We start from the raw sequence: 26,511 nt of genomic DNA on the forward strand, positions 1-26,511 counted from the left end.
ACATCTGTGCTAGGCAGTAATGCCCCCCACCAAATCGTCCACACCTTAATCCTGTGAAATGTTACCCTACGTGGGAAAAGGAACTTCGTGATTAAGCTAAGGATTTTGAAATTGGGAGATTATCCTAAATTATCCAGGTAGGCCCAATGTAATCACAAAGGCTCTTATAAGAGGGAGGCAAGGTCAAAAGGCAGTTATAAGAGATACAACAATGGAAGCAAGAGGCTGGAGAGATAGGAGGAAGGGGCCACAAGCCAAGGAATCCTTGGCTTCTAGAACCTGAAAAAGGAAACCCCCTCCCCTCAAAGTGTTCAGAAGGAACCAGCCCTTACTGACACCTTGACTTCAGCCCAGAAGATTCATTTTGGACTTCTGACCTCCAGAACCCTAAGAGGATAAATTTGCATTACCATTAAGTTTGTGGTGATTTGTTAAAGGCAGCAATAGGAAATAAATACACCATCCTCCTGATTTGGGGAACAAAGCTGCCTTCCACATATTTTATTAGAAACATTTATTTAAAAAAATATTTGGACCTAAAAAAGGAAGTGGTATAAAGGGTAGGACAGGACAAAATCTCCCGCTCGCCCTCAGATTCTTCTGGCTGGCTTCTCTGCACATTCTCCCAGTTCCAAGGCCTCTAGGCAACAGTCTCCGTGACCTCTGCTGGGTGGTAGCTAACGTTCCCTTTGGTCCCACTTCGGAGTCTACACAACACAAAAGCCCAATCAGAAAACTCCCCCTCCAGATGAGCTCGTTTGCATGCAGTGTTCATGAAACTGTTCCGGACCCATCCACGGAGGTGGGGCTGTGCCTGAGGAAGGGGCTCAGGAAGTGGGTAGGTATACCTTTGCTGCCTTCTCATTTGCACAAGGAAGGCAATGCTGGTGACTGCAAAGAGGAGGCCAAAAACCAGGGCCAGGATGTCACCTGGAGGGAGAGGAGAGGCTGCCTCAGAGTGACGAGGAGTCTGCAGGATTCCCTCAGCCTGCTGCAGTGTATCCCCCACCCTGCCCCCCAGGTTCTCCAGCTTCCTTCAGTGTCAGAATCCAGAAGAGGCCAGCAAAGGGATGGGGGTAGATACACAAGAAGGAGTAAGATGAGCACCTCTTTTTCTTACCTAAAAGAGGTTGTTTGGGAAGGAGGATGCTAGGAGATTTCTGGAGCTTCTTTCTAATCAACTTTTGCCCTGGGGACAGGGGAACGCCCTCCCCCTTGATCTGACACTATCTTATTGGGGTTGGAGGTCTGTTCTGCAGAAAAGGATAGGAAGTAGAGGTGGTCCTCGCCCCTGAGGCTGAACGATGCCAAGAGGTCAGCAGCCAGAGGGGTGCCTGGGTGGCTCAGTCGTTAAGCATCTGCTTTCAGCTCAGGTCATGATCCCAGGGTCCTGAGATCGAGCCCTGCACCGGGCTCCCTGCTCAGCGGGAAGCCTGCTTCTCCCTCTCCCACTCCCCCTGCTTGTGTTCCCTCTCTTGCTGTGTCTCTCTGTCAAATAAATAAATAAAATCTTTAAAAAAAAGAGGTCAGGAGCCAGAGATGGGGCACAGACTCACCAGCAGCAAGGCAGGAATTCAGGTGGACTGAAGAGGAAAAGGACAAATTAGAACCAGGGCCTGTGACTACCAGTGACAGACACAGGCAGAAATGAAGACACATGGGAGGATGAGGGACCTGTGGCGGCCACACACAGCAATATGGGGCACCAGAAGCCACACCTGGCTCAACAGTCCTGGGGCTGCTCTCCACTTCAGTGGGGAAGGAGGCCTCGATCATTCGTCCATTGAGAGGCTGCGTGGCTCGGAAGTTCAGCTGTAGCCGAGAGTCATCAGGTCCCCACAGGGAGCCAGAGAGGGTGTGGAGCTAGGGAGGTCAGGAGACAGTGGGGGTGGGCTCATGACAAGAAAATGAAAGGGTCACAGGCCTACTCACAGCCAGCACCTCAGGGCTTCACCCGCTATGTCCTCTGCTTCCCCCATTTTGCTGCTTCATCTCTTTATCCACCCTGATCTCATCCTTACACCCCTTTCCCCCACATCCCCTATGCCACCATCATGCCCAGCCCCACCTGCTTAGCGCTCAGCCTCACTGTCTGGTTGAACACAGTCCAGATGACCCCCTGGGCACAGGGGGGTGTGGTTAGAGACCCCTCGTAGCGGAAGTAGCGGCTGAGGTCAGCAGGCAGCAGTGCAGATACGTCCAGTCCTGGGACCCAAGTCTCTGAGTCTGTAGAGAGGACCTGTGCTGGAATCCCCCCTGGATTGCTTCCCTCCAAAGCTCTGGGGTACAGGGATAAGTTTCACCTCCCTGAAGCCAAGCTGGTGCAACTTCCTGAGACCACTTCTTCACTAAGTGTGTCCCTTCCCATAACTCAGCACAAGACCTAACTCAGAAGAAGGTAAAGGGCTGTGGTGCCTCACAGAGTGAAAGAAGTGCTCCCAAGGTCCTCCCTCTGAGTCTTCGCTCTTACTTTGCGTTCTGTGATAACATGCTGGACTACAGATTTAAACCCAAAATGAATCAAAAGGGAAAATGAGCTGAATAACTTGTAAATCAGTATAAACATTTGACACCATAAAAAACAGACACAAACACAGTTCCCTCTAGTTTAGTAAAATATAAGGCCCGGCAGTGAGATTCAAAATTACTCAGAGTGGCTGAGAAGGGAAAGATTTTCAGCAAAAGTATAAATTTAAAATAGTTGATGCTGGGCGCCTGGGTGGCTCAGATGGTTGAGCGTCTGCCTTCGGCTCGGGTCATGATCCCAGGGTCCTGGGATCGAGTCCCGCATCGGGCTCCCTGCTCAGAGGGGAGCCTGCTTCTCCCTCTGCCTCTCTCTCTCTCTCTGTCTCTCATGAATAAATAAATAAAAATCTTTAAAAAATAAAAAAATAAAAAATAAATAAAATAGTTGATGCTTATGAAGGAGAAATAGACAGTTTTCAGAAAAATATTAGCTCCCTGGACTCAACCTCTGAAGTTCCAAACGCTTTTTTTTTTTTCTCTCTCTTTTTTTCTATCTTCTTTTGGTTTTTGTTTGATTTGGGGTTTTGTGGGGTTTGGGTTTTTGGGGGGGATGGGATGAGGTTTTCGTCTGTTTGTTTTTGTTTTTAGCCATAAAGCCTGTGGGCCTCTGCTCAGCTTTATAATTACTGTCAAGATCATAGTTAGTTCACACATTGGTTCCCTGCATTTGGGAGGGAGCCCATCTCCATCCTCACACCTGAGGCTCCCCAAGGAGAGTTCTTTATGAACAAGGGTATTGAGGGTAGTGGCCAAACCAACAAACTGACCTTCCTCAGTGATTTCTTCCAAATGTGACAGCAGCTGCTCATAGGCACTGTTTTCTTCTGGGCCCTCCTGGGAAATGACAGTACAAGACAGGTTCTTACAGGTATCTAAGGCCATGCATGGCTGGAGGCCTGAAGGTGAGGTGGGCTTCCCATACCTCCCCTCCCCCCCTTTCTCAGCTCTGAGAATGCTGGGAGAACACAAAATCTGTGTATTACTACTCAATTTACTTTTATTTTGCAAACGAACCTAAGCTGCTTGGTGGGCTGGTTTTCAAGGGTAAATTGGAGGAGGAGGAGGAAGGTGGGCCACTCTCCTAGGATAGGAGGCCCTCAGTGACCTGGGTCCTACTATCTTTTCCAGTCTCACTGATCCTACCTCCACATACACACTCATGGTCTCCCCACAGAAAGCCATAATAACCTTTGTATTCACGTTTCCTCTACATTCACCTTAATAATTCATGTGTTTGACTTTGGGAGCAAGGACATGCTATCTCAGAGGCACTGCTCTGAACTTTGTGCTGTGAGGCTGGCGTTAAAGTCAGGCAGTTACTGAGCCTAGAAGGTATCTCACCATCCCTCCATTTTCCTAGCCTCTTCTAATCACTGTGTATGCAGCCCTGATTGTTACAGGTCCAAAGACGTCACTAAATATTTCTCTAGACTTTATTGCATTTCACAAAATGGAAAGTACGGGTTATAGGAGTGTTCAAGAAATTACTCTTCTCCCCTCCGTTCCACCTGCCATTCCCTGAGTGGGTCATATTCTTAGTCCACATACACTGTTGGCTCTGCCTGGAGTATCTCCTTTTCTTTCCCACTATTGAAGGCTTCAAGTTTGACCTTTGTGAAATTTTCTCTGACCACCTTCTACCATGTCTGTGCCTTTTTGTCTTTCAAGTCAGCCGCCCCCACCGGCTGTGGGCGGAGCCACGGTTTCGGAATCCTTTGTGTGGCTCAGTGCCTGGCCTACAGGGGGTGTTGAGTGAATTAATGAGTGAATGAGGACTACCAGGTGTCAGCTTGCGTGTGCTAGGATGGGGTATCTGGGGTCAAACTACCCTGAGCCCTGGGGCGTGGGGAAGCAGGGGATAGGGGTGTCCAGGGCTGGTACCTGAAGAAAGGCGGCCAACACGGCCAGCCCCCCTGGACGTCCCAAGGCCTCATCAACTTTGGCAAATGCAGTGCTGAGGTGAACCACATGGATCTGGAGAGAAACAGAGGGTAGAAGTGGGCAAGACCCCCGGCCCAGCGCCCCCCTTCGCCTCTCCGCTGTGCGCTCACCTCGGCTGGGAAACGGTGGCCGTCAACCGTGTGCTCCGAGCCCGGGCGACCCGCAGCCCCCCAGTGCAGATGCAACTGCAGGGCCCGGTACTCCTGCCCGGGGCCCAGGGCCATCTCCAGCCCCGGAGGCAGAATCAGCTGCACTGCGAGGGAAGAGGCAGCTGAGCCCGGAGGGCCAACCTACCCGGGAGGGCCAACCGAACTCCCAAGCACAGGCTTGGCCGGCCCTCCGCACTAGACCCGGGCCCATCCCCAGATAGTCTCCGCCCCTTCCCTGAGGCTCCGCAGCGAGACCCCTCCCCCCCCCGCCCCGCCCGGCCCCAGCCTCACCCGTGTGGCCATTGTTGCGTAAGCGCAGTTCTGGGAGAGGCGGGAGCTCAAAGCCCAGGATTTCCAGGGGTTGCAGGGCCGGGCAAAATACGGCGAGCTCTGGGCGGATATCTACCGGCGATTGGAAGCGGCCTGCGCAGGCTGGGGACACCTGGGGCCAGGGCGGGTCGCCTGGAGAGAGTGTGGACAGGAAATCTGGTGACAAGATCAGGAACAGTTCGGAAAGCGGGGTAGAAAAAGTGAGGGGGGCGCCTGGGTGGCTCAGTCGTTAAGCGTCTGCCTTCGGCTCAGGTCATGATCCCAGGGTCCTGGGATGGAGCCCCGCGTGAGGTTCCCTGCTCTGCGGAAAGCCTGCTTCTCCCTCTCCCATTCCCCCTGCTTGTCTTCCCTCTCTCGCTGTGTCTCTGTCTCTGTCAAATAAATAAATAAATAAAATCTTAAAAAAAAAAAAAAAAGGAAAAAGTGAGGGGGTGGAGTGAGAAGGCATAGGGCGGGAAATAGAAATCAGGGTTGTGGACAGAGACAGGGAGCCGTCGGTGCTGGGGACTGGCAGACAAGGATGCAGTGGGTGGGACGCCCAGGAGCAGAGTTCGGGATGGCTGGGGGCTCACACCAGCAGAGCAGGGTGACCAGGTTGGGTGTGCAGGGCGTGGGTGTCTCACCTCCATAGCGCCAATGATCGTGGTCATCCCCTGCATCAATGAGAAGGATGAAAAGCTGATCTTTAAGCCTAGTCCCTCCCCAGCAGCCAGAAAGAGGTGGGTCTCCCTCACTAGTAGGGGTTCTCCAACTCAGATACCTTACAGGGGCATAGCAGGTAACCGAAATGCCTAACGTGACCAGGTATAAAGCACAACAGATTGCAACCAAACATAACACCATAGCTTGGTAGACCAAAGATCCTACCGGCCCCAGAGATAATCAGTTTGCAACTGCTATCTTAGTCTGTAAAGTGGGTGGGGGCCTCAGTCCCCAGGCCCAAATCAATACACCCTCTTCCCTTTCTCCTTGTCTCCAACTCCCTTCCCAAGGTTCCTTGTTTCTGAGTCAAATTATTAGGTTCCCCTACTTGCTAGTCCTTCTTCCTAGATCTCAGTTTCTTCATCTGTAGACTGAAGATGAGGTGATCTCTACAAGCCCTTCTGGCTCGGCTACCCAACCCCACCCCCCACCCCCCGCCATCTTTCCTCTTTTCTTCCCTTATATTCTTACTTCTCTCCACCTCTGTCCTCTCTTTCCACATCTTTCTCCTCTCCAACCTCCTCCTTTTTTCTTTCTCATCTCTTCCTGCTCACCTCTCTCCATCTGTGCTTTTTTGTCTCCCCACTCATCCCCTTCGAGGTCTGATGGGGGGCGGGGGGGGGGAGGGTCTAATGGCATGAGATTCCCTGGGGATGGGAAAGGCTACTGTCAGAGTACAGGCCCCTTTCCTTCTCTGAATAAATCCCTGCCGGGGCTGGGGTTTAGTGAGGGGAGGACAAACCTCCTGGAGGCTAGATTTGGAGGGCTGATGACCACTTACCTTTGTTGTGCCTGTGGGCATTATTCTGGGAGTCGGGGGGATCCCTGGGTGCCTGAACAGTAGGCAAATCCTCTAACTTCAGAGAGTCCTCTTTTCCTGGTTCAGTCTTCATTCCAGATGGGTCCTCCTCTCCTGGTGGGTCCTCCTCTCCTGGTGGGTCCTCTTCACTGGGTAGGTTTTCCTCATCCAGCTGATCATCTTCCCCAGATGAATCTCCTCCCAGCCCGGCCGACCCCTGCATCCGGGACTGGCTCTGGGGCTGGGCAGGCACCAGGAGCAGCAGCACCAGCAGCAGCTGCACGGCAGGGCCCGGAGAAGGGGCTGGGATCGGCAGAGGGAGCCGGGGACTGGGGCACAGGGGAGCCATGTGGCTGACTGCGGGGTGTCCCAGACACGGTGTGTACGGGCTGTACGTGCATCGGAAACAGGAGCTGGGTGGGGAGGAGCAAGCCTGGAGGGGAGCAGGCTGACTCACAGAGGGCCCTTTTGTAGAGATGGAGCCAAAGTCCTGTGGGTCTGCCTGGCCCTGTGCCCCTTCCCCGATACCAAAGCCTGGATGGGGGTGGTGTGAGAGGCAGGTGTGTGCACAGGCAGGAGGTTATCGGGGTCACAGGCTCAGCCTGGAACCCAAGGCACCACCTGGCACTACACAGGCTCTCCCTGGCACTGCCCAGCTGCTCACCAGCCAGCCTCAGCTAACCCTGGCCTGCTTCCCAGCCCCAGGAAGAGAAGGGGAAAGACAGGGAGTTGGGGGCCCCACAGCCTCTGGCTGAGAGGGGAAGCAGCCCATGGATATATCCCTGGCCTAGCCAGGGAGCAGATAAAGGGGTAGGACAAGCTGTTGGGGAAGCCTGGGAGTGGGTGGACAGAGAGGTAGGTGGGAGGTGAATCTGAGTATAAATGAAAAACTGAGTATATGTAAGAGAGGGACTGTGATGGCTTTAAACTAAATTTATTTTTCACATTACACCTCTGCTCAAAAACCTTCATTGGTTTCCACCTGCCCATCTTCTTCCTGCAGTTGACTTTCAAGCCCTTCAAAATCTTACCCAAGAAACCATTCCATTTTATCTCTTACTATTCTCCCTCATACTCCAGCCAAATTAAACTATTCATTTTTCCCCCCAGACCTTTGACCACCTTTGTTCATCTAGTTCTCACTGCTGGGAATACCACTCACTCTTATATTTAACAAATATTTATTTAGCATCTACTATGTCCAGCACTGGGCTATGGACTAAAGGTACAGAAATGAATAAGACACAGTCCCTGTCCTAAGGAGCTTACTGTCTAGTGAGTGAGGGCAAACATTATCACAATATTCAGTGGAGAGAGATTAATTCTGCCTCAGAAAGTAATACAGAAATAGGCAAAATCTGGGGCGCCTGGGTGGCTCAGATGGTTAAGCGTCTGCCTTCAGCTCAGGTCATGATCCCAGGGTCCTGGGATCGAGTCCCGCATCGAGCTCCCTGCTCCGCAGGAAGCCTGCTTCTCCCTCTGCCTCTCTCTCTCTCTCTCTCTCTGTGTCTCTCATGAATAAATAAATAAATGAAATCTTTAAAAAAAAAAAAAGAAATAGGCAAAATCTGATCGGGACTTTGAAGAAGTAGCAATTCAATTGCTAATAACACTGGGAAGAATGGTATTTTGTGCAGAGGAAAGGCATCAAATATCTTGTGCAGGAGAATGACAGAATCCAATTCTCATATTAGGTTGTAATGAGGGCTGGTGTGGAGCATGGATTTGAGGGGGAGAGCACGTGCAAGGAGATGAAGAGTGAAAGGACCCCAAGAATGGACTTGGGGTTCCCAGTATGCCTATTCATTTGAGAAACATTTATTGAGCCTCCTCCCATCCTCCAGGTACTGTTCTAAGCCCTAGGGATGCAGCACTGAACTAGAGACCTGCCTCTGCTGTTCTGTAGCTCACATTCTAGTAAGGTCCCTATGGCTCCAACAAACCAAAAGAGAGTAAGGCCATCTCAGGAAGTTCCTATCTGGGGCTCACATTCAGTAGATATGCACCAGTGCGGTTGTATGGATTAGAGAAATTTGTTGAAGTATTTCTAATCCTATCGAGAACTAGTCCCTAGCTTCAGGGTGCTCCGGCTACCTCCCTCCTCTCTGGGGACTGTACTGATCTCTTATCTAAAGAGGTAATGCTGGGCACCTGGGTGGCTCAGATGGTTAAGCGTCTGCCTTCGGCTCAGGTCATGATCCCAGGGTCCTGGGATCAAGTCCCGCATCAGGCTTCCTGCTCCTTGGGAGCCTGCTTCTCCCTCTGCCTCTCTCTCTCTCTCTGTCTCTCATGAATAAATAAATAAAATCTTTAAAAAAAAAAAAAAAGAGGTAATGCCTGGCACAGCAGAGGCCCAAGGACCCCACTTGAACACCCCAGCCACCTGCCACTGTCATGAATCAGTACTTGTGTACCCTCTACCCTGTTAGTTTTACTCTCTGTCCTGTCTAAACCCCTTCTATGGTTCAAGACTCAGCTCAAAGGCCACCTCTTCCATTTCTACCACAGGAAGAGATTTCTGGTGCCTCTGAACCATCACAGTTCTTTGCCTGCCCTTGCTAATAACCTCGCCCACCATCCAACTTATATTATGGTGATTTATGACATTTTATCTGCTCTAATAGCCTTGAGTTCCATAAGGATAGGGTCCAGTATTTAATTATTTTATTCACCAACCGTTATTGAGCATTTTTCTCTCTGCAGATCACCTTGCCATGACTTGAGAAAAACCATATTGACTAAGATGCCTTCCCTGCCCTCAGGGAGCTCAGTCGATGACTTGTGTTTGTCAAACCACAGCTGTTCCAAGAGCATGATGGCACATTTTTACAGCACCCCAAATTATCTGCCTTGTCAGATTGTCACACTGTATACCAAAACTTTCACAGAGCTGAACAGCTGCTGTCCTCCAAGGAGGCAGTCAGCCTAACAACCTGGGTTGCTATCTCTGGGGCCAAATTAAGAGCCATCCATGGAAATCTGATCCAGTGTGCAATGTGGAAGGTCAGCTTATTGCCTGGGTCAGCTGTGATGTCAGCACCTTGGTTAGACACTGACACATGGAGGGTACATGGTAGTATCTGAATTGGATGGACTGGACAAGACAGAATGTGGTAAGACGAATCTAGTTGAGGTGGAAGAGTTCATGGGAAGTACAGAAGACAGAAGCACCGTGCTAACTGGAGTCTGGAGTCTGTATGTGTGGAGATCTTTCTCCAAGGCCCATCCCAGCTTTACTTCACTTTCCCTCTTTCCAAATGTTCTTATTTCCATTGTTTTCCCATTTAGGTCTCTGTCAGGATTCCCTGGTACACTTCTCCGCAGCACTCTATATATCCACACGTCTCCCTGCCGTCTCAGCTGCTTTTAGTCAGTATTTCAGAGCCTAGATCTGTGTCTATGAGCAGGTCTCTCTCTGTTTCAGCCTTTTAATTTTCCAAACGCCATTCTCCATGGTGCTATCTCTTTCTTAAGCGCTCTGTTTCTGTGTGTGACTGTCTCTGGTCTGGGTGGGGAGTATAGACTCTGACCCTGGATCATGCCTTTGCAGCTGGGAGACTGCCAAACTCTAAAACAGGTTTGAGCTCCCAGAGTCTTATTCAGGGAGCTTTCCCAGGTTGGGACATGGTGTACTCAAGACCAACTGACTGGGTCACCCCCTGCCTGATGCATGGCCTCTCTGTGTATTTATGGCCAAGTTTTTGGTGGTTAGGGTCTGTGTCTTCAGACATGTAGGGCCATGTTTCTGCTCATCCCACGGCTGCAGAAGAGACTCATAGTGATACTGACTACATGGGATTATCTGTCCCCTTCCACCCATGAACTCTTAGTGTGGACTGCCCCACATTCACTTGAGACAGTGTAACCAGTCCTCACCTATATGATGCCACCAGTTTCCTTACAACCCAAGTCCAAGGTACAGTCTGACCCAAAATTTCTCTTTCCGTCATCCAACCCTTCAAGTTGTTTTTCCCTGATCTAAGTCCAGCATTTCTCCTTAGAATTCTTAGAATGTCAGTGAGCTAAAGGGGACCTCAGAACCCTAACAGTACTCTGGTTCTTGTCTTGGGTTCCAAATTCCTAGGAGTCCACAGTGGTAGGAATGCAGGGTCTGAAGGTTTCTTAACATTTTGGTCTTTAAGAGTATTTTTTTCCTAGTTAAAAAGTAATGCATGTGGGGCACCTGGGTGGTTCAGTAGTTTAAGTGTCTGCCTTTGGCTCAGGTCATGATCCCAGGGTCCTGGGATCAAGCCCCGCATCAGGCTCCCCTGCTTCTTGCTCTCCCTCTGCCTGCAGCTCCCCCTACTTGTGCTCTCTCTCTGTCAAATAAATAAATAAAATCTTTAAAAAAATAAATAAAAATAAAAAGTAATGCATACATGCTCAAGCAGAAAACTCGGGAAAAGAAGAAAAACATAAGGGAATTTTAAAAATCACCCTATTTGTCCCATTCACCCCTTTAACCTCAGCGATCCAGTGCCTAGCACAGATTAGGTGCTTAAAAAAATATTTGTGGAGTGCATTAACTTCAATCCCATCACCCAGAGATAACAACCACAACTACCTCTTGACTACTTCCAGTCCTATATATGCTATACATATATGGGATCATATTGTACAAACAGCTTTGTTAGCCTGCTTTTTTTGGTTTTGGCAATATACTCTGTGTTTTTCCATATTGATAGGTTTTTTACATTTTTAATGCTTTCGTATTATTCCTTCAAATAGCTGTACCATAATTTTCCTAGTCAATTCTCTTTTTTTCCCCCTAGTCAGTTCTCTACCACTGGACATTTAGATGGCTTCCAGTTTTCTATTGTTACAAACAACACTGTACCACCCATTCTGGCATATAAATTTTTGTCCACATATCTGGTTCTTTTTTTTTTTTTTAAGATTTTATTTATTTATTTGAGACAGAGAGAATGAGAGACAGAGAGCATGAGAGGGAGGAGGGTCAGAGGGAGAAGCAGACTCCCCGCCGAGCAGGGAGCCTGATGCGGGACTCGATCCCGGGACTCCAGGATCATGACCTGAGCCGAAGGCAGTCGCTTAACCAACTGAGCCACCCGGGCGCCCACATATCTGGTTCTTTAGGGTGCATTTCTAAAAATGGAATTGCTAGGTCATAAGAGTAACCACACTTTAAGACTTCTTATACATCCTGGCAAAATGGTACTGCCAATTTACCCTCCAGGGCTACTGTCAATTTTTCGAAAGACCTAACGAAGTAAGGAAAATCTGGTTCATTTTATCTTTGACTAGGTAGCACAGACTAATCAACTCCAAGCTTTAGCCTTTGGCCAGAATTACAGCAATTCTGACCACCACGTTAGTTACTGACGTTTACTGACCAGGAGCTAATGGGCTGTCAGGTTTTGGATCAGTATGAAAGGAGAAAACGAGTTAGTAACTTAAAACCTAAAACTTTTTTTTTTTTTTTAAGATTTTATTTATTTATTTGAGACAGAGAGCACATGAGAGGGGGGAGGGTCAGAGGGAGAAGCAGACTCCCCGCGGAGCAGGGAGCCTGATGTAGGACTCAATCCAGGGACTCCAGGATCGTGATCGAAGGCAGTCGCTTAACCAACTGAGCCACCCAGGCGCCCAAAACCTAAAACTTTTGTCCAAGGGCCAAAATATTTCAAACCGTGTGACCCGTGAGGTTTCCTAGTAGTTAAAGCACTGGGGACGACTGGGCCCCCGAGTCTGGCACAGGCCCAGGACAGAATATGTACGGTAATTATTGCCCCCTTCCTAATTTTACAGATAGGACACTGAGGCCCCGCTGGTGTCTGCACTCCCAAATCTCCTGACTCAAGGTCCAGAATGCTGCCCAAATTTAGCGCCACTCCAGAGGAGGGCCACCCACCTGCCCCACTCGTTGCTGCCTGAGCCGGCTTCTCGCACCTGCAGCGCCGCCCTGGCGGTAGGGCAAGGCCGTAACGGCAGAGACTCGATGCGGGGCGGCAGGCCGCCGCGCATGCTCCGTCCTGCGTGCAGCCTCCCGGCGCCAGGCGGCGCGCTCCTCTCCCCGGCCCCGGCCCCGGCCCCGCCCCCGGAGCGGTTGGGATTTGAATCTCCGGCGGGCTGCGGCCGGAAGGACCGACCCCTCAGCCCGGCATGGAGAGGTCGGGCGCCAGCGGACGGTGCCCAGTGCAAGAGCAGCGTGCCCGTTGGGAGCGGAAACGCGCCTGCACTGCCCGGGAGCTGCTGGAGACCGAGCGGCGCTACCAGGAACAGCTGGGGCTGGTGGCCACGGTGCGGCCGCGCATGCCCTCCCGTATGGGGCGGGGACCCCAGGGTATGGGAGGGTCTCTGCGAGGTCGGTGACCCCGAGTATGGTGGGTCTTGGGCTGTCCGTCTGCATGTAGGGAGCTCAGGAATTCTACAGTTTCTAGCGGCGGCTTGGCATTAGCCTCCTCTTCCTGCAGACTATATACCGGTATTCTCCTTCCGCAGTATTTCGTGGGGATTCTGAGAGCCACAGGCACCCTGCGACCAGCAGAGCGCCAGGCCCTGTTTGGGCCCTGGGAACTCATATACGGCGCCAGCCAGTGAGTAGAAGGGCGTGGGGAGAGAGAAGAGGGAAGGCCCTGGCCTCTGGCAGTGCACGAAGCTTGGAGTGGGGGGAGACCCAAGTTCATATACGGAGTCTGCCAATTACCTCACCTGTGCTCTTGGCCCAGTGCCTTACCGTGCCCCACCCTCCATCTGTAAAATGGGGTAATACCACTACCTCCAGGGCAAGGTTATGAGAATTCAGTAAGGTGGTGCTTGGTAGTTGTTGGACTGCTCTTTTACTGTCCTCACCCACTCAGAGAGCTGCTTCCCTACCTTGAAGGAGGGCACTGGGGACAGGGGCTGGAAAGCTTCTGCCCCCACCTGGAGCTCTACACTCAATTTGCTGCCAACGCAGAGGTGTCCCGGACCACCCTGCAGGTAACCTGAAGATAATCTCAAGTCCTTCCCCTCTTGCCCCATAAGCTGCCTCTTCCTCTGGAGCTCCAAACTTCATTCATACTGTTCCTACATTTATAGAGCCCTGTGGGTGTCCCCATCTGTCCTAGGTTCACTCTAGGGCTTCTCTCAGTAGCACACAGCTTACAGAGGGCTGGGGGTGTGTACACAGATGAATACAATCTAAGGAGTGGCTTCTCTCCCTGCTGCCAACCCTTTCCTCATCCCTTCAGGAGCAACTAAAGAAAAACAAACGTTTCCGGAGGTTTGTGCGACTTCAGGAAGGCCGCCCTGAGTTTGGAAGCCTTCATCTTCAGGATCTGCTCCCTCTGCCTCTGCAGAGGCTCCAGCAGTGAGTAAACTCACCTGGACTCAGCCAACTTCTCTTTTCTGAGTCTGTATGATTGCTGCTGTCAGCTTTGTGGGGTTTATGGCTTCTGTCGCACTGCCTCTCCTGGGACAAACTGCTCCTAAAGACCTCTTGCAAGAGTGTAAACCCACTGGAGTAGCTGGAGTCTGCAGCCTCAGCCCCTTAGCTAGGAATGTGGAACTCTGCATTGAAGTGAGGGGGCCTGTAATAGAGCTAGTGACAAGCAAGGTATCTGGAAGAATTTGTTGAGATGAGAGGTTTGCCTACCTTAGACTTCTGTTCCTGGGGCTGTTAAGAGGATACAGTCAGGTTATCTCTAACATCCTCCTTGGGTGGATTAATTTTCATCTTGGGATCTAGACTCCCAAATTATGGTCTGCTCCTGACTCTTCAGTGTGGGATGGAAGAGGGCCATGTGGTCTGAGCCCAGGTTCTGAGTCCCAGATGAAAGAGGGAGATGCAATCATCAGAAGCAGATCTTTCCTGGCCTTGCAACTGAAGTGTGTGTCGGGAGCGATCTGTATGTCAGGCAGAAGGAATTCTGCCCAGCTCTACTTCCCCTCATGGACTTCTAGCTGTCTTAATTCCAGATATGAGAATCTTGTCATGGCTTTGGCTGAAAACACAGGTCCCAACAGCTCTGACCACCAACAGCTCACACGTATGTTCTTGCTCCTCTGAAACACAGGCAGGAGGCTGCCTCTCCTATATCCCTCTCTGGTTCTGACCAACAATGTCCGGTATGTCCCTGTCTTCCATTGACATGTACACAATGTGCCTATTGCCCTGCCTGCTCTCCAAGAGGTTAGACCCTCACCCCAGTCCCCTCCAGAATAGCGTTTCCCCACCATCAGTCACCCAAAGTCAAAGCTGTACTGGGAGTAGGGCGGGGGATATTTTCCAGGGGCTGCCCGGCTGATAAGTGAGACCGCCCAGAGAGTCCACAGCATTGGTCAGAAACAGAAGAATGACCAGCACCTCCGGCGTGTTCAGGGTTTGCTCAGTGGCCGCCAGGCAAAGGGGCTTACCTCAGGTAGTCTGAACACTCCCCTTCTCCCCCCCAGACCTCAAACTACCCTTTTCTGACCCTCCTTTTTCTGTATTGCCAGCACATACGCCCCATTTCCTTAGCCTCCCCTTCCTTCTGCTCCCATGGATCATGGTCCTGGAGCTGCACCGGAATAACAGCTCTCCCACCCCCCAGGTCGCTGGTTCCTACGCCAGGGCTGGCTATTGGTAGTGCCTCCCCATGGGGAGCCTCGGCCCCGAATGTTCTTCCTCTTCTCCGATGTGCTCCTCATGGCCAAACCTCGACCCCCACTGCACCTGCTGCAGAGTGGCACCTTTGCCTGCCGTGCCCTCTACCCCATGGCCCAGTGTCAACTCCACAGGGTCTTTGGCCACTCAGGAGGCCCTTGTGGTGGACTGCTCAGCGTAAGTTATGGGCGGGAGCCCTAGTTAGGTAGGAGAGGCTCAAAACAGACTTCAAATGCCTATGTACTATTTATCTCCTTGGCCTGGGCCCCCTTCAGAGGAACTAAGCCACCTGCATTGAGATAGTGGGGGCTTGGGGTTCATCCCTAGTTTTCACCTCAGCCCTGAATTACCTCCATGGAAATAGCAAGGCTTTCAGCTTTAGCCTGGACCTTTCTGAGCCATGAGCTAAGAGGTGATTTCTCCCTAGCTGTCCTTTCCCCATGAGAAGCTACTGCTTATGTGCACAGACCAGGAGGAGCTGTTGCGCTGGCACCACAGTTTGACTCTGGCCATCAGGTAAGATGTGCCTTCGCTCAGAAGACTGCTGTGATGAGGCCCATGGGCTAGGAATGAGCAATTCTAATCCTATCTCACGTCTTACACCTGCTGGGCTGCCCCACCCCCAACGCCTTGGGTGATTTTGTCTGAATAGCGTGCTCAGGCCAGTGCCTGAACTGTCTTCTCTCCACAGCAGCCAGAAGAACTAGAAGAATCTTAAAATTCCAGAACCCAGGATACTTGAGGGATAGGTCAACGTCAGCAGTACAGAGAAATCTTCAGTACTAACTAAACAAAACACAGAACCCTCCATGGTTTGAGAAGGGTCGTTTCGGGTTTGCTTGGGACCAAGCCATGCCAGCTTATCTGACCAGCCCTTAAGAATCAGGAAACCAAGTCCAACCCAGCTGAAGCTCTGCTGAACCAGCCCCTCCAACGCAGATGAGGGGATTCAGGACTGATAAGCTCGGTGCTGGGGCTCTGGCTGGTTGTTTATCAAGACTGCAGCTTTGTAAACGTGGATGTTTTTATGTTGTATGCAGTTTCTATAATTTATTTTCCCACTGGATTTCAGTAAAGTTTTTTTTTTTTCTTAACCTTTTTGGAAAGGCCTTTCTGTCTCGGCTCTGCGATATGAGAAAGAAAGGTTTTTGTGCCCCGAAGGCTGGCATGATGGTGGCCTCAGGAATACAAGGAAAAGAGCTGGAGCTCCCTCTATCTCTCAGCTCTCACACTGGAAGTTGGCCTCTTTTTATCCTAATAAGGGAAGCTTTCCAAGAAGGCCCTGTTGCTCTTGGGCACCTAGTATGGGTGTGTGTAGGACCAGCTGGAATGGAAAAAGCACACAGGAGTACCCAGTCACAAGAACAGACTTTGTTTTACTAAACCTTCCGCTGTCGTTTCTCCTTGCCAGCGGGGGCTGTGACTGCGGCCCTTCCCACAGCCTTGCTGCATCTTCTCCTTAGCCCCTGCTCCACTTCCCAGGGAGTAGCTAGGGTTCTTGTCTCTGTGCTCCAGTTTAAGGGCTCCTCCCAGGCCTGACTGTCACCAGCCTCCTCCTCTATACATAAGTCCTCAGGAAAAGGTATGCTGGCCTCTGCGAGGGGAAAGATCAGGCATATTCCTATCTCAGAGACTGTCTCTACCTCCACCAGACTCTCACCGCCCAACCCTTTACCTGGTTCTGGAATGTCCACACCCTTGTTTGGCTTGCTGTCTTGTAACAGCTGGTGGATGGTCTGAAGCTTCATATTCAGAAGCTCTTGCTGGGCTCCAGCCAGGGTAGTCACACTGTAGAAATACCCACTCAGAGGCTAGCCGATTTCTGTCCCCACCTCTTCCACCTATCACAGAGCTCCCCTGGCCACAGGGCCATTGCTCTTCTTACCGCTCAAAAAGGGGGTCCAGTTGGGCCATCAGATTGTTCAGGTGTTGCTCTGTCTGGGCCAGCTGTTGTGTCAACTGGGCCAGCTGTTGCTCTGGGGGTAAGGGAGAAAAGGAGAGCAATGGTTATTCATACCTTCTGCTGTCCCCTAATCCCCTACCAAACACACACTTGTGCAAAACCCACCTGACTGCGATGATTCCTTCTTGCCTGCCTCTTCTTGGAGAACTGCAGCCTCATCTTTCCCCTGCTATAGAAGAAAGAGAGGGCTAGCCTACAGCAACAAGCTTCTCCATCACCTGTGTCTCCAAAGCCAGTGAGAGGAGGATAATTTGAAGTCAAGAAAGCTATGGAGTTTTTACTTCAAAGAATCACATCTCGCCTAGCTCCCCACCCAGGACCTGAAGCAACCTGTCAGTATGTCCCCACACGTGGTCATTCAGTCTAATAAAACTCCCAGGAATGAGCAGCTCTCTCCAGTTTGAGAATGCTCTGGTTGTTAGTTTATATACAAAACCAGAATTTTTCCTTCATGTATCTTCTTTCCATGTTGCCTTCCAAAATCATGTCTTTTCAACACGATAGCCACTCAGGAATTTGAAGACAATGGTCCTTGCCCACTCCCCTTCCCCATGTCTTATCTGGTTTAATATCGCCAATTTTATTCAGTCAGTGCTCATCTGACATGGCTTTCCCTGGTTGCTCTACTGGGCATGTAGTGTTCTTAAAAGCAGTGCCCTGAAGAGAATAAAATTCTCCAGGGGCGTTCTGATCAGAAGATGAGGTGCAATACTTGTTCCTAGCATTGATTGGGGAAATGGGTTGTCACATCACACGACTCAACTTTATTATTCAACTAATAAACTGCTAAGTTCTGTTTCTTCCAAATAGTACTTGGGTCCACAAAGAGAATTTATTATCGATTCTCTTTAAATTTCCTCATTAAATTCGGTCCCTCATCCTAACCTATCTATTTGGAATTATGATTAGCTATCCCTTTTAATTTCATACCATCTCCAAACTTGTTCAGCCCTCTACTTCCCAATGCAAATAAGTAATCGGGCCAGGTTTGAAGATAGAGCCGTGGGAGGTATTACTTTCCATCCAACCATTTACATACACTAAAATGTACTGTCAGTTTACATTTCAGGGCCTCCTTTCTAAGGAGAACATGAGACTGGTGCCTTGGATATTGTGGCTACAGCAATCAACGCTTTGTGCCAAGACTGGAATTTTACCAGGAGCCACACTTTTATAGTATGGACACTTACTTGCTGGGTTCAAAACCCAGCCCTACCAGTTTCAACTAGCTCTGCGTGACTTTGAGCAAATGACTTAATCTCTTCATTGGACTGTTGGGAGTATTTATTCACAATTTACCAAGCGCCCTTTACATCTGCTACCTCGCTGGATGCTCAAAATAACCCCCTAGTGTTGGAAAGCTAAGGAACTACAGTCTTCGTTTTACAGACTGACGGAAAGAAGTGTCTTTTCATGGTACCATAGCGCCCCCATGGGAGATTCAGGCCCGGGGCATCCCCGCCCCTGGTCGTCCCGCACCTGCAAACACTTGTACAGCACAAAAGCCACGACAGCTGCGGTGTACAGCGCCCCCAAAGGCAGAGCTCCCGCCCGGGCCCGCTCGCGCTGGTCCTTGGGCGGCTGCCGACGCCGGGGTTCCGTGACCTCAGGGCCGACCTGGGCGGGGTCCCCTGCGGAGGACGGCAGAGGTAGGTCAGTAGAGCTGGGGCCTGAGACCCCTGGGCAGTCCTAGCCTCCCTCCAGCAGCCCTCGCTGATACCTGGGTGTGCCCGGAGGTCGGGGCTGGGGCGGTCTCCGAGGACCCCGGGCAGTGCAGACACAAGTAGCAACCCCAGCAAACCCGCAAGCGAGACCGAGCCCGCCATTGCCGACCACAGAATGAAGGCCCCGCCGGCGCCAGTGTTAGCCGCGAGCCCCAGCGCGCATGCGCAAGAGGGGCGGTGCGTGGGTCCCGCTCCGGGACGCGCGGGGAGGTCACGCCCATTTTAGTGTGTGGGCGGGGCACGCTTATTAGCATAGGACTTTGGCCCAACTTTGCTAAATGAATTCATTTCTCATCTATTTAGAATCCCATTAGCCAGAATGTTTCTAGAAGCCAACAATCTCATAAGATTATGCTGGAAAATGGACTTTATTTCTCATGCTAGCAACCCATTCACCCTAATCATAAAATGAGTACTTTGGCCAACCTTAAAAGACTGGAGCGTGAGGTACGTCGACAGTTCGTGCTGAAGGCCTGTTTCCTAGGCTACAAACGAGGGACTGGTTCCTTATTCGTGCCTAGGGGAAAGTCCCCGGACCCTTGGCAGAGAGTGCCGCGTGCGCGTGCACGTTGACTTTCCCTGCTTCGCACAGTAATGTCCGCCAAGAAGCGCTCCCGTCTACGGCGGGGGAGCTGAGCGGCGTGTTGGCGGGGCGTCGTCCGTCAGCATTTCTAGTTACGCAGGCAGTGCGCCTGTGCGCACCAACCACACGGGGCTCATTCTCAGCGCGGCTTACTTTTAGAGATGTGAGTAAGCCTTCCTCTTAGGAGGGCTTGTGCCGGGCTCCTGTTGCTCGTTCAGACAGGGAACTGCTTTCCACGTCCGTAAGTGAGCTAATTCACCCCTGAACTATTCCCTGCTATGACTTAATACACTCATATGTCTTTTCTTTTTCTTTTTCTTTTTTTTTTTTTTTGCAGTTCCCTCTTCCTACAATGGCCTCCTCTTCCCCACCCTCTCCAATTGGCAAATGCTTCTAATACCACCATTCATTGTGTAGCATGGCACACAGTAGACTATGGACTGATTGCCCGGCCTAGAATCCTGCCTCCACTACTCGAAAGCTAAATGACTTTGGGCAAGTTCTTAATTTCTCTCTATGCCTCAGTTTCCACTCTGAGGAATGGAGATAATGATAATACATATATGTGCCTCACAGAGTTGTTATGATGATTAAGTGGGATAATCCAAGTAAAGTGCTTAGAACCGTGCCTACCTCCTAGTGATTTTAACTTGAGCAGGTGCTCCGAGCCAGGCACTTGAAATTATAACTCTCTTTGGAACCTTCCACTGCTATTTCCTTTCTGTACAGTTAACATCTACACACCCTTCAGGTCTCAGGTGTGTTTCCTTCATTCAGAACCCTTAACTTCGAATTTATTCATTAGTGCAGCTATTGTACTTTCTTTAAATCATCATCATGTGGGAAAAAGTGCTCAATATCGCTCGGCATCAGGGAAATCCAAATCAAAACCTCAATGAGATACCACCTCACACCAGTCAGAATGGCTAAAACTAACCAGTCAGGAAACGACAGATGTTGGCGGGGATGCAGAGAAAGGGGAACCCTCCTACACTGTTGGTGGGAATGCAAGCTGGTGCAGCCACTCTGGAAAACAGTATGGAGGTTCCTCCAAAAGTTGAAAATAGAGCTACACCATATGATCCAGCAATTGCACTACTGGGTATTTACCCCAAAGATACAAAAGTAGGGATCTGAAAGGGTACGTGCACCCCGATGTTTACAGCAGCAATGTCCACAATAGCCAAACTGTGGAAAGAGCCAAGATGTCCATCGACAGATGAATGGATAAAGAAGAGGTGGTATATATATACAATGGAATATTATGCAGCCATCAAAAGGAACGAGATCTTGCCATTTGCAACGACGTGGATGGAACTGGAGGGTATTATGTTGAGTGAAATAAGTCAAAAAGAGAAAGACATGTATCATATGACCTCACTGATATGAGGAATTCTTAATCGCAGGAAACAAACTGAGGGTTGCTGGAGTGGGGGGTGGGGTGGGAGGATGGGTTAGCCTGGTAATGGGTATTGAGGAGGGCACATTCTGCATGGAGCACTGGGTGTTATGCACAAACAATGAATCATGGAACACTACATCTAAAACTAATGATGTGGGGCGCCTGTGTGGCTCAGATGGTTAAGCGTCTGCCTTCGGCTCAGGTCATGATCCCAGAGTCCTGGGATCGAGTCCTGGGATCGAGTCCCGCATCGGGCTCCCTGCTGGGCAGGGAGCCTGCTTCTCCCTCTGCCTCTGCCTCTCTCTCTCTCTCTCTGACTCTCATGAATAAATAAATAAAAAACATTAAAAAAAATAAAATAAAACTAATGATGTAATGTATGGGGATTAACATAAGAATAAAAAAAATCACCATCATGTGTTAGTTATATCTTTAATAAAACTGGAGAAAATCCATTTTGGTTCTTTAAAATCAGTTAATTAAAAATCAATCAATCCATTAAAATTAATTATAAAAAGAAAATACCGCTAGACTGTATATTGCAAGAGAGCAGGGGCCATATTTCTTTATCATTTTATTCCTACAGCTTAGCACACCTCCTGGCTCTAGCAGGCACTCAACGAATCCTTGCTGAATGAAATACAACCCAACAGGTAAATACAATTAAGCTCTTTTTTTTTTTTAAGATTTTATTTATGGGGCGCCTGGGTGGCTCAGTCGTTAAGCGTCTGCCTTCGGCTCAGGTCATGATCCCAGGGTCCTGGGATCGAGTCCCACATCGGGCTCCCTCCTCGGGGGGGAAGCCTGCTTCTCCCTCTCCCACTCCCGCTGCTTGTGTTCCCGCTCTCTCTATCTCTGTCTCTGTCAAATAAATAAATAAATAAAATCTTAAAAAAAAAAGATTTTATTTATTTGTTTGAGACAGAGAGAGCACAAGCGGTGGGGAGGGCAGAGAGAAGCAGACGCCCATGTTCAGCAAGGCGGTGGGGGTGGGGGCTGGATCCCAGGACCCAGAGATCATGAGTTGAGCTGAAGGCAGACATTTTACTGACTGAGCCACCCAGGCGCACCTAATTAAGCTCTTTTAAAGAATGAGTCTCCGTTGGGTTCCATGCTCAGAGGGGAGTCTGCTTCTCCCTCTGCCTCTGCCCCTCCCCTTGCTCGTACTCTCTCTCTCTCAAATAAATAAATATTGAAAAAAAATAAATAATAAAAAAATAATGAGGAAACAAAGGTTCAGGACGGTTAAGTAAGTTCATCACGTAAAAGGCAAGTCAGAGATTGCAAAGCTTTTCTGTTTCCCTATCAGTTACTGCATATCACCCCCCCCCGCCCCAACCCCCTTCCTTTCCCTGCCAAGACCTCAGGCAGACCTGCAGAGTTTCCTTGTGTTTCATGCTGCCTTTTAATTGTCTGGAATACATTGGGTCATCTTCCTAATTAGATCAAGAGCCCTTTGAGGAAAGAAACCATTTCCCACTCACATCTTTATCTCCAAAGCTTGGCACATAAGCAAGCGATCAGCACACATGACAAATGAATGAGGTGTATGTGTGCTAAATAAATGAATGAACTAGCAGTGTATCTTCTGTTCTTCCAGAAATGGAGGGGGCAGGGGAGGGAGGAGAGACCCGCACTCAAGGGAGTTACTGTAGTCTATCTAGAGACAGCCTGGTTGCAGAGCAGTGTAGTCCAAACCTTGACCCTAAGCCAGTTGGCACAGTCAACATAAACAAGTGGTTCAGGCCAGGTATGATATGATAAATGGCCCTCAACTGATTGTAGCCTTTAGGGAATTTGGGCCCACTATGCTAGACATATCACTGACCTCTGGTCTAAGGAACTTGAAATCCTTCTTCCACAGCAGAAGCAGTCCATGTGGTTGGGCTGTATCTGGGCAGAGCAAGTACTCCACTCCCTGAAGTGAACAAGGGCGAAGACATGGCTCAGCTCCCCAGGATATACTGGGGTAGAAGTTTCTTTAATTCAACTAACTTTTGAGATTGACAGTTCTTAGGGACAGTTTGGATGAAGTGGATCGGGAGGGGGGACTCTAAGTTTCCACTAGCCCCTAAACTATTATTATCAGTAATAATAAGAATGACAATGGTCATCTTATCCTCTACAGTCAGTCTTAGGGTGTGGTGGGATTGTAGGTACCAGGAGGCCTCCCCGTCTCATTCCTCTTTGTAGCATGCTCAGTGAGGAACACATTCTCTCTCACGGGTCTCAGAGTTGTAGAGAAAAGGCAGACACCCTGTGGCAGAAGGGAATCTCTGTCCTGAGGCCTGGCTTCCTTATCTTGTTGGTCCTGCCTCATGCTACTTGTCTCCTGTCTTCATGGGCTCACCTGCACACTGGCACAGTAATCTCAGGCCTGCTTCTTTCTTCTCTGGCCAAAGAAGGTATAGGGCCATGGGGGTGGGGGGGGCGGAAGCTTGGGAGATGCTGGGTGGCGCAGGTGCAGGCACAGGGCGGGGTCTTTGTTCTTTCACTCATCCCTCCCCTCCCCCTTCCTTCCCGGAAACCAGTGACTCTGCCACCAGCAGTATTGGGGATGCTGAGCTGTGGGGGCCAGGCCCAGGGAGGGGTGAGAGTAAAGGGGCCTGCAGCAGCTATCAGGCCATAAACCAGGCTGACCCCTCAGCGCAGGGCTTGCAGACTCAGCTCCCAGGTCAGCAGTCATGAGCAGAGGTGACAACAGCACAGAACTGCTAGTGCCCGGTGAGCTGGGCGGGGCAGGGGCAGGGGGAGGGGTCACATGGCCCCATGTCCCACCTGCTAGGACCTGGAGGGTTGGGCTGGGCAGTAACACCCTCCGTCCGCTGGCATCCACAGGAATCCCCACCGTGACCCAGGCCTGGGGACTGTGGGCCCTCCTAGGGGCTGCGATGCTGCTGCTTCTCATCTCAGTGGCTGCGCACTTGTTCCGATGGGCTAGTGGCCGGAGCAAGAGCCGTCCGGGACAGGGACGGTGAGTGGGGGACAGCAGAGATAGGTGATCAAGAGCTCCCCCTTACCAAGAAGTCCCCTCATCCCCTAATCTCTGTTTTGCAGCTCTGGAGAATCTGTGGAAGAGGTCCCCCTATATGGGAACCTGCCTTATCTTCAGACTGGTAGGCGGCTGGCAGAGGGGAGGGGCACCGAGGCCACGCACGTCCCGGGTGGGTGGGGGTGGGATGAGGGATTGCAGGAGGAAGAACAAGAAGTGACCAGATCACTACTGTTCCCTCTCCCAGGTCGGCTGGCTCGAGAACCAGGGCCAGACCAGCAAGATCCAACTCCTAGAGGCCCCGTCACGGTGAGTCAGTTGGGGCTAAGAGGGGAGGGAGGGAAGTGGGGGCTTTTCCAAGGGTCCAGTGAACTTCTAACAGCCTTGAACCTCCAGGCTGCAGAGAAAGTGATGTGCTATACCAGCCTGCAGTTGCGGCCTTCTCAGGGCCATATCCCCAGCCCCGGAACCCCCATCAAGTACTCAGAGGTGGTGCTGGATTCTGAACCAAAGCCCCAGGCCTCGGGCCCCGAGCCGGAGCTGTACGCCTCAGTGTGTGCCCAGACCCGCAGGACGCGGGCTTCCTTCCCAGACCAGGCCTACGCCAACAGCCAGCCTGCACCCAGCTGAGATGGAAGGGCTGGCAGAGTGGGACAAGCATCGCCCCAGCCTCCTCTGCTGCAGGGGTTACTGCTACCCTGCCCTGGCATGACTGTTTCCCAACCACCCCCCAAAGACAGGTAGCCAAGGTCCAGTCGCAGGAGGTCATGTTTCCCAAACTTCCCCTCTAAGCTGTGAGGGAGACATCTCAGGGGAATAAGTCGGTCCTCAGTTTCTTGGGGATGGAGGAAACAAAGGCAGTGGCCCCCTCTCCATCTCTCTCTCTCTCTTTCCGATCTTTTCCTCTAAGGCCCCAAGCTCCCAAGTTTCTCACTTCCTCCTCCTTATGGATTTTAGCCAGATCCTCTCTGCTCCAGCCCCCTAAAATTTTCCCCTTTAGTGTCCCCTCAGATACAGGAAGTGGGCAGTGGTGGAGGGGATAACAGCCTGAGAGGAGAAGGGTGGGCATACTCCTTGGGAGCCCACAGTCTGGAGGGATCCTGGAACCTAGTGACCTGAGGAACCCAAGCCTGGCTTCTTATCTGAGAACCCTGGCTGGAGAATACCAGTCCACATCCTGCTCTGTTATGTTCTCAAGTTTCAAATAAAACTTCTCAGAAAGTGTTTAGATTTTTATCTAGAGGGCTTCAGACCTGCAACAGGGTCTATATGGTAGGAGTGTGAGCTTTGCTCTCTGCACAGAGCACTTCTGGGGGCGTCTTGCTGGGGAAGATGGACCAAAAGCGTCTGTGGCATCAACACTGCCAGGGTGGGTGCTAGGGGTGGAGGCTGGAGCCGAGCTCAAGCTGTACTTGCTGCTGCTAGAACATCGTCAGAATTTGCACTCAGAGCCACCCCACTCCCATCACCTGGAGCCTGCAAGCTCACCAGCCCCGGACCTACTCTCCCCATGGCCTCTAGGACTGTGCTGCCACCAGCCACAACCTCAAGTCTCCGTCACCTCCCCCTACGGCTTCTGTAGAGGCAAGTCTGGCTTAACAGACCTTTCTGAGGTTTCAGGGCCAGAAGATAGTGGAAGCCAGGCTTCTACTTCCAAACATCTCTCCTTCCCACTCACAGTCCCAGAGAAAACCGGAGTAGGGAGCCGTGCTCCTGAGCCCTACCTGGTGGTCCCAATAAGGTGGACCCTCTACACACACAGAGATTAACCCAAATGCTAGCTCTGCCTCCATGGACCTCAGCCTGGGCCTCCCCGAGCAGAGGCGCCGGTCGCGGTAAAGAACAGGCAGCTGAGGCTGTGTGGGAGGGAAGGTAGCTTTGGGGGCTGGCACCGGATGCGGGGAACAACTGGCTGCGGGATGTGGGGTTCTGAGGACTGCTGCTAGTCTGAAGACCGCTCAGTGTGTCCGCGGCCTGGGGGACGTGAGAGCCAGACTCTGTAATTGAAGGGGTCTGGGGTCCCGCCAACCCACTGGGACGAGGCGGAAATTGAAGCCTCAAACACCACCATCGCAGGCCTTACACCCCGCCTCACACCCGCTCTGCCGGTCTCCGCCGGCTCAAGACCAAACCCGGGGCGCCCCCGCCTGTCGCGACGCGGCCTTGCCACGACCTCTGCGCATGCGTAAAGCTGCCCGGTCCACGACAGGCTGGGAAATGTAGTCCCGACAGTTCCCCACCCCCTACCCCCGCAATCTTCCCGGCCCCACGAGTTTAGCCCTACGCTTCTCCGAGCCAGGACCCTGCGGTTCCCTGAACAGCGCTTCCCGGTTCGCGGAACGTAGCGACTCACTGGGTCTGGAGCTGGGTGCGATTTGAACGTTATTTTCCTTCTGGTCCCTGAAGCCTGGATTCTTTACCCTCTCCCTTCCCTACAACCTTTTAATTTTTCTGTCTTACTGGTCTGTCTCCGAGGCTCGTGCCCTAGCCTAGGCCCTCAGGACTGAAGGCCAGGACTGTGGCAACTTCCTAGTTGATCCCTGCGTCTAGGAAAAAAATAAATTGGGGCAGCCAGATCCCCCTCAGACACCTTCGAGGACCCCCTTGCCTCATCTCTCTAGCTTGTCAACTCGTTTCCCAAACACCTTGCAGTTGTCTCCCCTTCTGTAGCTCCAGGGGTGCTTTCTTTAGTGGCCTCCCTTCCCTGACTGGTGTAAGGGTATAAGGAGTGCCCTGTTCCTGGCAAATTCCCAGGCGCAGATCATTGGGGAAAGCCATGAGAGCCCTCTGGAGCTCCAGCTTTTCCCCTCTTC

General features: G+C 51.2%; 4 protein-coding genes across 9 annotated transcripts; 2 read left to right on the forward strand and 2 right to left on the reverse strand.

Moving 5' to 3' along the window:
* Positions 1–475: 475 nt before the first annotated feature.
* CA9 (carbonic anhydrase 9) lies at positions 476–7,867 on the reverse strand. Its single transcript, XM_035016355.1, has 11 exons — positions 6,430–7,867; positions 5,570–5,599; positions 4,908–5,078; positions 4,578–4,720; positions 4,408–4,500; positions 3,294–3,360; positions 2,069–2,226; positions 1,719–1,863; positions 1,557–1,583; positions 849–930; positions 476–707 (listed from the first exon to the last, which is right to left on the reverse strand). Exons 1-11 carry the CDS (start codon positions 6,794–6,796, stop codon positions 641–643), a joined length of 1,350 nt encoding a protein of 449 aa, XP_034872246.1. The 5' UTR covers positions 6,797–7,867; the 3' UTR covers positions 476–640.
* Positions 7,868–12,567: 4,700 nt separating this feature from the next.
* Positions 12,568–16,128, forward strand: ARHGEF39 (Rho guanine nucleotide exchange factor 39). The gene is made up of 9 exons (XM_035016362.1): positions 12,568–12,708; positions 12,910–13,004; positions 13,269–13,389; positions 13,641–13,759; positions 14,368–14,438; positions 14,682–14,810; positions 14,982–15,211; positions 15,462–15,550; positions 15,726–16,128. Exons 1-9 carry the CDS (start codon positions 12,571–12,573, stop codon positions 15,739–15,741), a joined length of 1,008 nt encoding a protein of 335 aa, XP_034872253.1. The 5' UTR covers positions 12,568–12,570; the 3' UTR covers positions 15,742–16,128.
* Positions 16,107–18,883, reverse strand: CCDC107 (coiled-coil domain containing 107). Of its 4 annotated transcripts, none has more exons than XM_035016358.1 (6): positions 18,718–18,883; positions 18,477–18,628; positions 17,103–17,166; positions 16,920–17,010; positions 16,710–16,822; positions 16,107–16,628 (listed from the first exon to the last, which is right to left on the reverse strand). In XM_035016358.1, exons 1-6 carry the CDS (start codon positions 18,821–18,823, stop codon positions 16,414–16,416), a joined length of 741 nt encoding a protein of 246 aa, XP_034872249.1. In that variant the 5' UTR covers positions 18,824–18,883; the 3' UTR covers positions 16,107–16,413. The 4 variants fall into 4 exon arrangements, with proteins under 4 accessions (XP_034872249.1, XP_034872252.1, XP_034872248.1 ...); XM_035016361.1 differs by having other exon boundaries at positions 17,103–17,163; positions 18,718–18,867; XM_035016357.1 differs by having other exon boundaries at positions 16,107–16,822; positions 17,103–17,163; positions 18,718–18,867.
* A 291-nt stretch (positions 18,884–19,174) lies between these two features.
* SIT1 (signaling threshold regulating transmembrane adaptor 1) lies at positions 19,175–25,614 on the forward strand. 3 transcript variants are annotated; one of them, XM_035016368.1, is made up of 6 exons: positions 19,175–19,545; positions 21,293–21,359; positions 23,545–23,680; positions 23,764–23,822; positions 23,946–24,007; positions 24,095–25,614. In XM_035016368.1, the coding sequence occupies exons 2-6, from the start codon at positions 21,341–21,343 to the stop codon at positions 24,326–24,328; spliced, it is 510 nt and encodes a 169-aa protein (XP_034872259.1). In that variant the 5' UTR covers positions 19,175–19,545; positions 21,293–21,340; the 3' UTR covers positions 24,329–25,614. The 3 variants fall into 3 exon arrangements, with proteins under 3 accessions (XP_034872259.1, XP_034872257.1, XP_034872258.1); XM_035016366.1 differs by lacking the exons at positions 19,175–19,545; positions 21,293–21,359 and adding an exon at positions 23,060–23,380; XM_035016367.1 differs by lacking the exons at positions 19,175–19,545; positions 21,293–21,359 and adding an exon at positions 23,253–23,430.
* The last annotated feature ends 897 nt before the right edge of the window (positions 25,615–26,511 follow it).

Source organism: Mirounga leonina, unplaced genomic scaffold (genome assembly GCF_011800145.1).
Source record: "Mirounga leonina isolate KUSES-001 unplaced genomic scaffold, KU_Mleo_1.0 Mir_170, whole genome shotgun sequence".
Classification (NCBI taxonomy): Eukaryota; Metazoa; Chordata; class Mammalia; order Carnivora; family Phocidae; genus Mirounga; species Mirounga leonina.

Bases quoted from the DNA above. Each gene is read 5' to 3' on its own strand.
- CA9 (XM_035016355.1), bottom strand. From the start codon at position 6,796: ATGGCTCCCCTGTGCCCCAGTCCCCGGCTCCCTCTGCCGATCCCAGCC. The intron at 1,864-2,068 runs GTGGGGCTGGGC...TGACCTCCCTAG, and splicing joins TGAGGCTGAGCGCTAAGCAG to CTCCACACCCTCTCTGGCTC. The intron at 931-1,556 runs GTGAGTCTGTGC...CTCTCCCTCCAG, and splicing joins GAATTCCTGCCTTGCTGCTG to GTGACATCCTGGCCCTGGTT.
- ARHGEF39 (XM_035016362.1), top strand. From the start codon at position 12,571: ATGGAGAGGTCGGGCGCCAGCGGACGGTGCCCAGTGCAAGAGCAGCGT. The intron at 13,005-13,268 runs GTGAGTAGAAGG...TCACCCACTCAG, and splicing joins CTCATATACGGCGCCAGCCA to AGAGCTGCTTCCCTACCTTG. The intron at 14,439-14,681 runs GTATGTTCTTGC...GATATTTTCCAG, and splicing joins TGACCACCAACAGCTCACAC to GGGCTGCCCGGCTGATAAGT.
- CCDC107 (XM_035016356.1), bottom strand. From the start codon at position 18,823: ATGGCGGGCTCGGTCTCGCTTGCGGGTTTGCTGGGGTTGCTACTTGTG. The intron at 18,629-18,717 runs GTATCAGCGAGG...CGTCCTCCGCAG, and splicing joins CGACCTCCGGGCACACCCAG to GGGACCCCGCCCAGGTCGGC. The intron at 17,011-17,102 runs GTGGGTTTTGCA...CCTTACCCCCAG, and splicing joins GAAGGAATCATCGCAGTCAG to AGCAACAGCTGGCCCAGTTG.
- SIT1 (XM_035016366.1), top strand. From the start codon at position 23,122: ATGGGGGTGGGGGGGGCGGAAGCTTGGGAGATGCTGGGTGGCGCAGGT. The intron at 23,681-23,763 runs GTGAGTGGGGGA...TCTGTTTTGCAG, and splicing joins AGCCGTCCGGGACAGGGACG to CTCTGGAGAATCTGTGGAAG. The intron at 24,008-24,094 runs GTGAGTCAGTTG...TTGAACCTCCAG, and splicing joins CTCCTAGAGGCCCCGTCACG to GCTGCAGAGAAAGTGATGTG.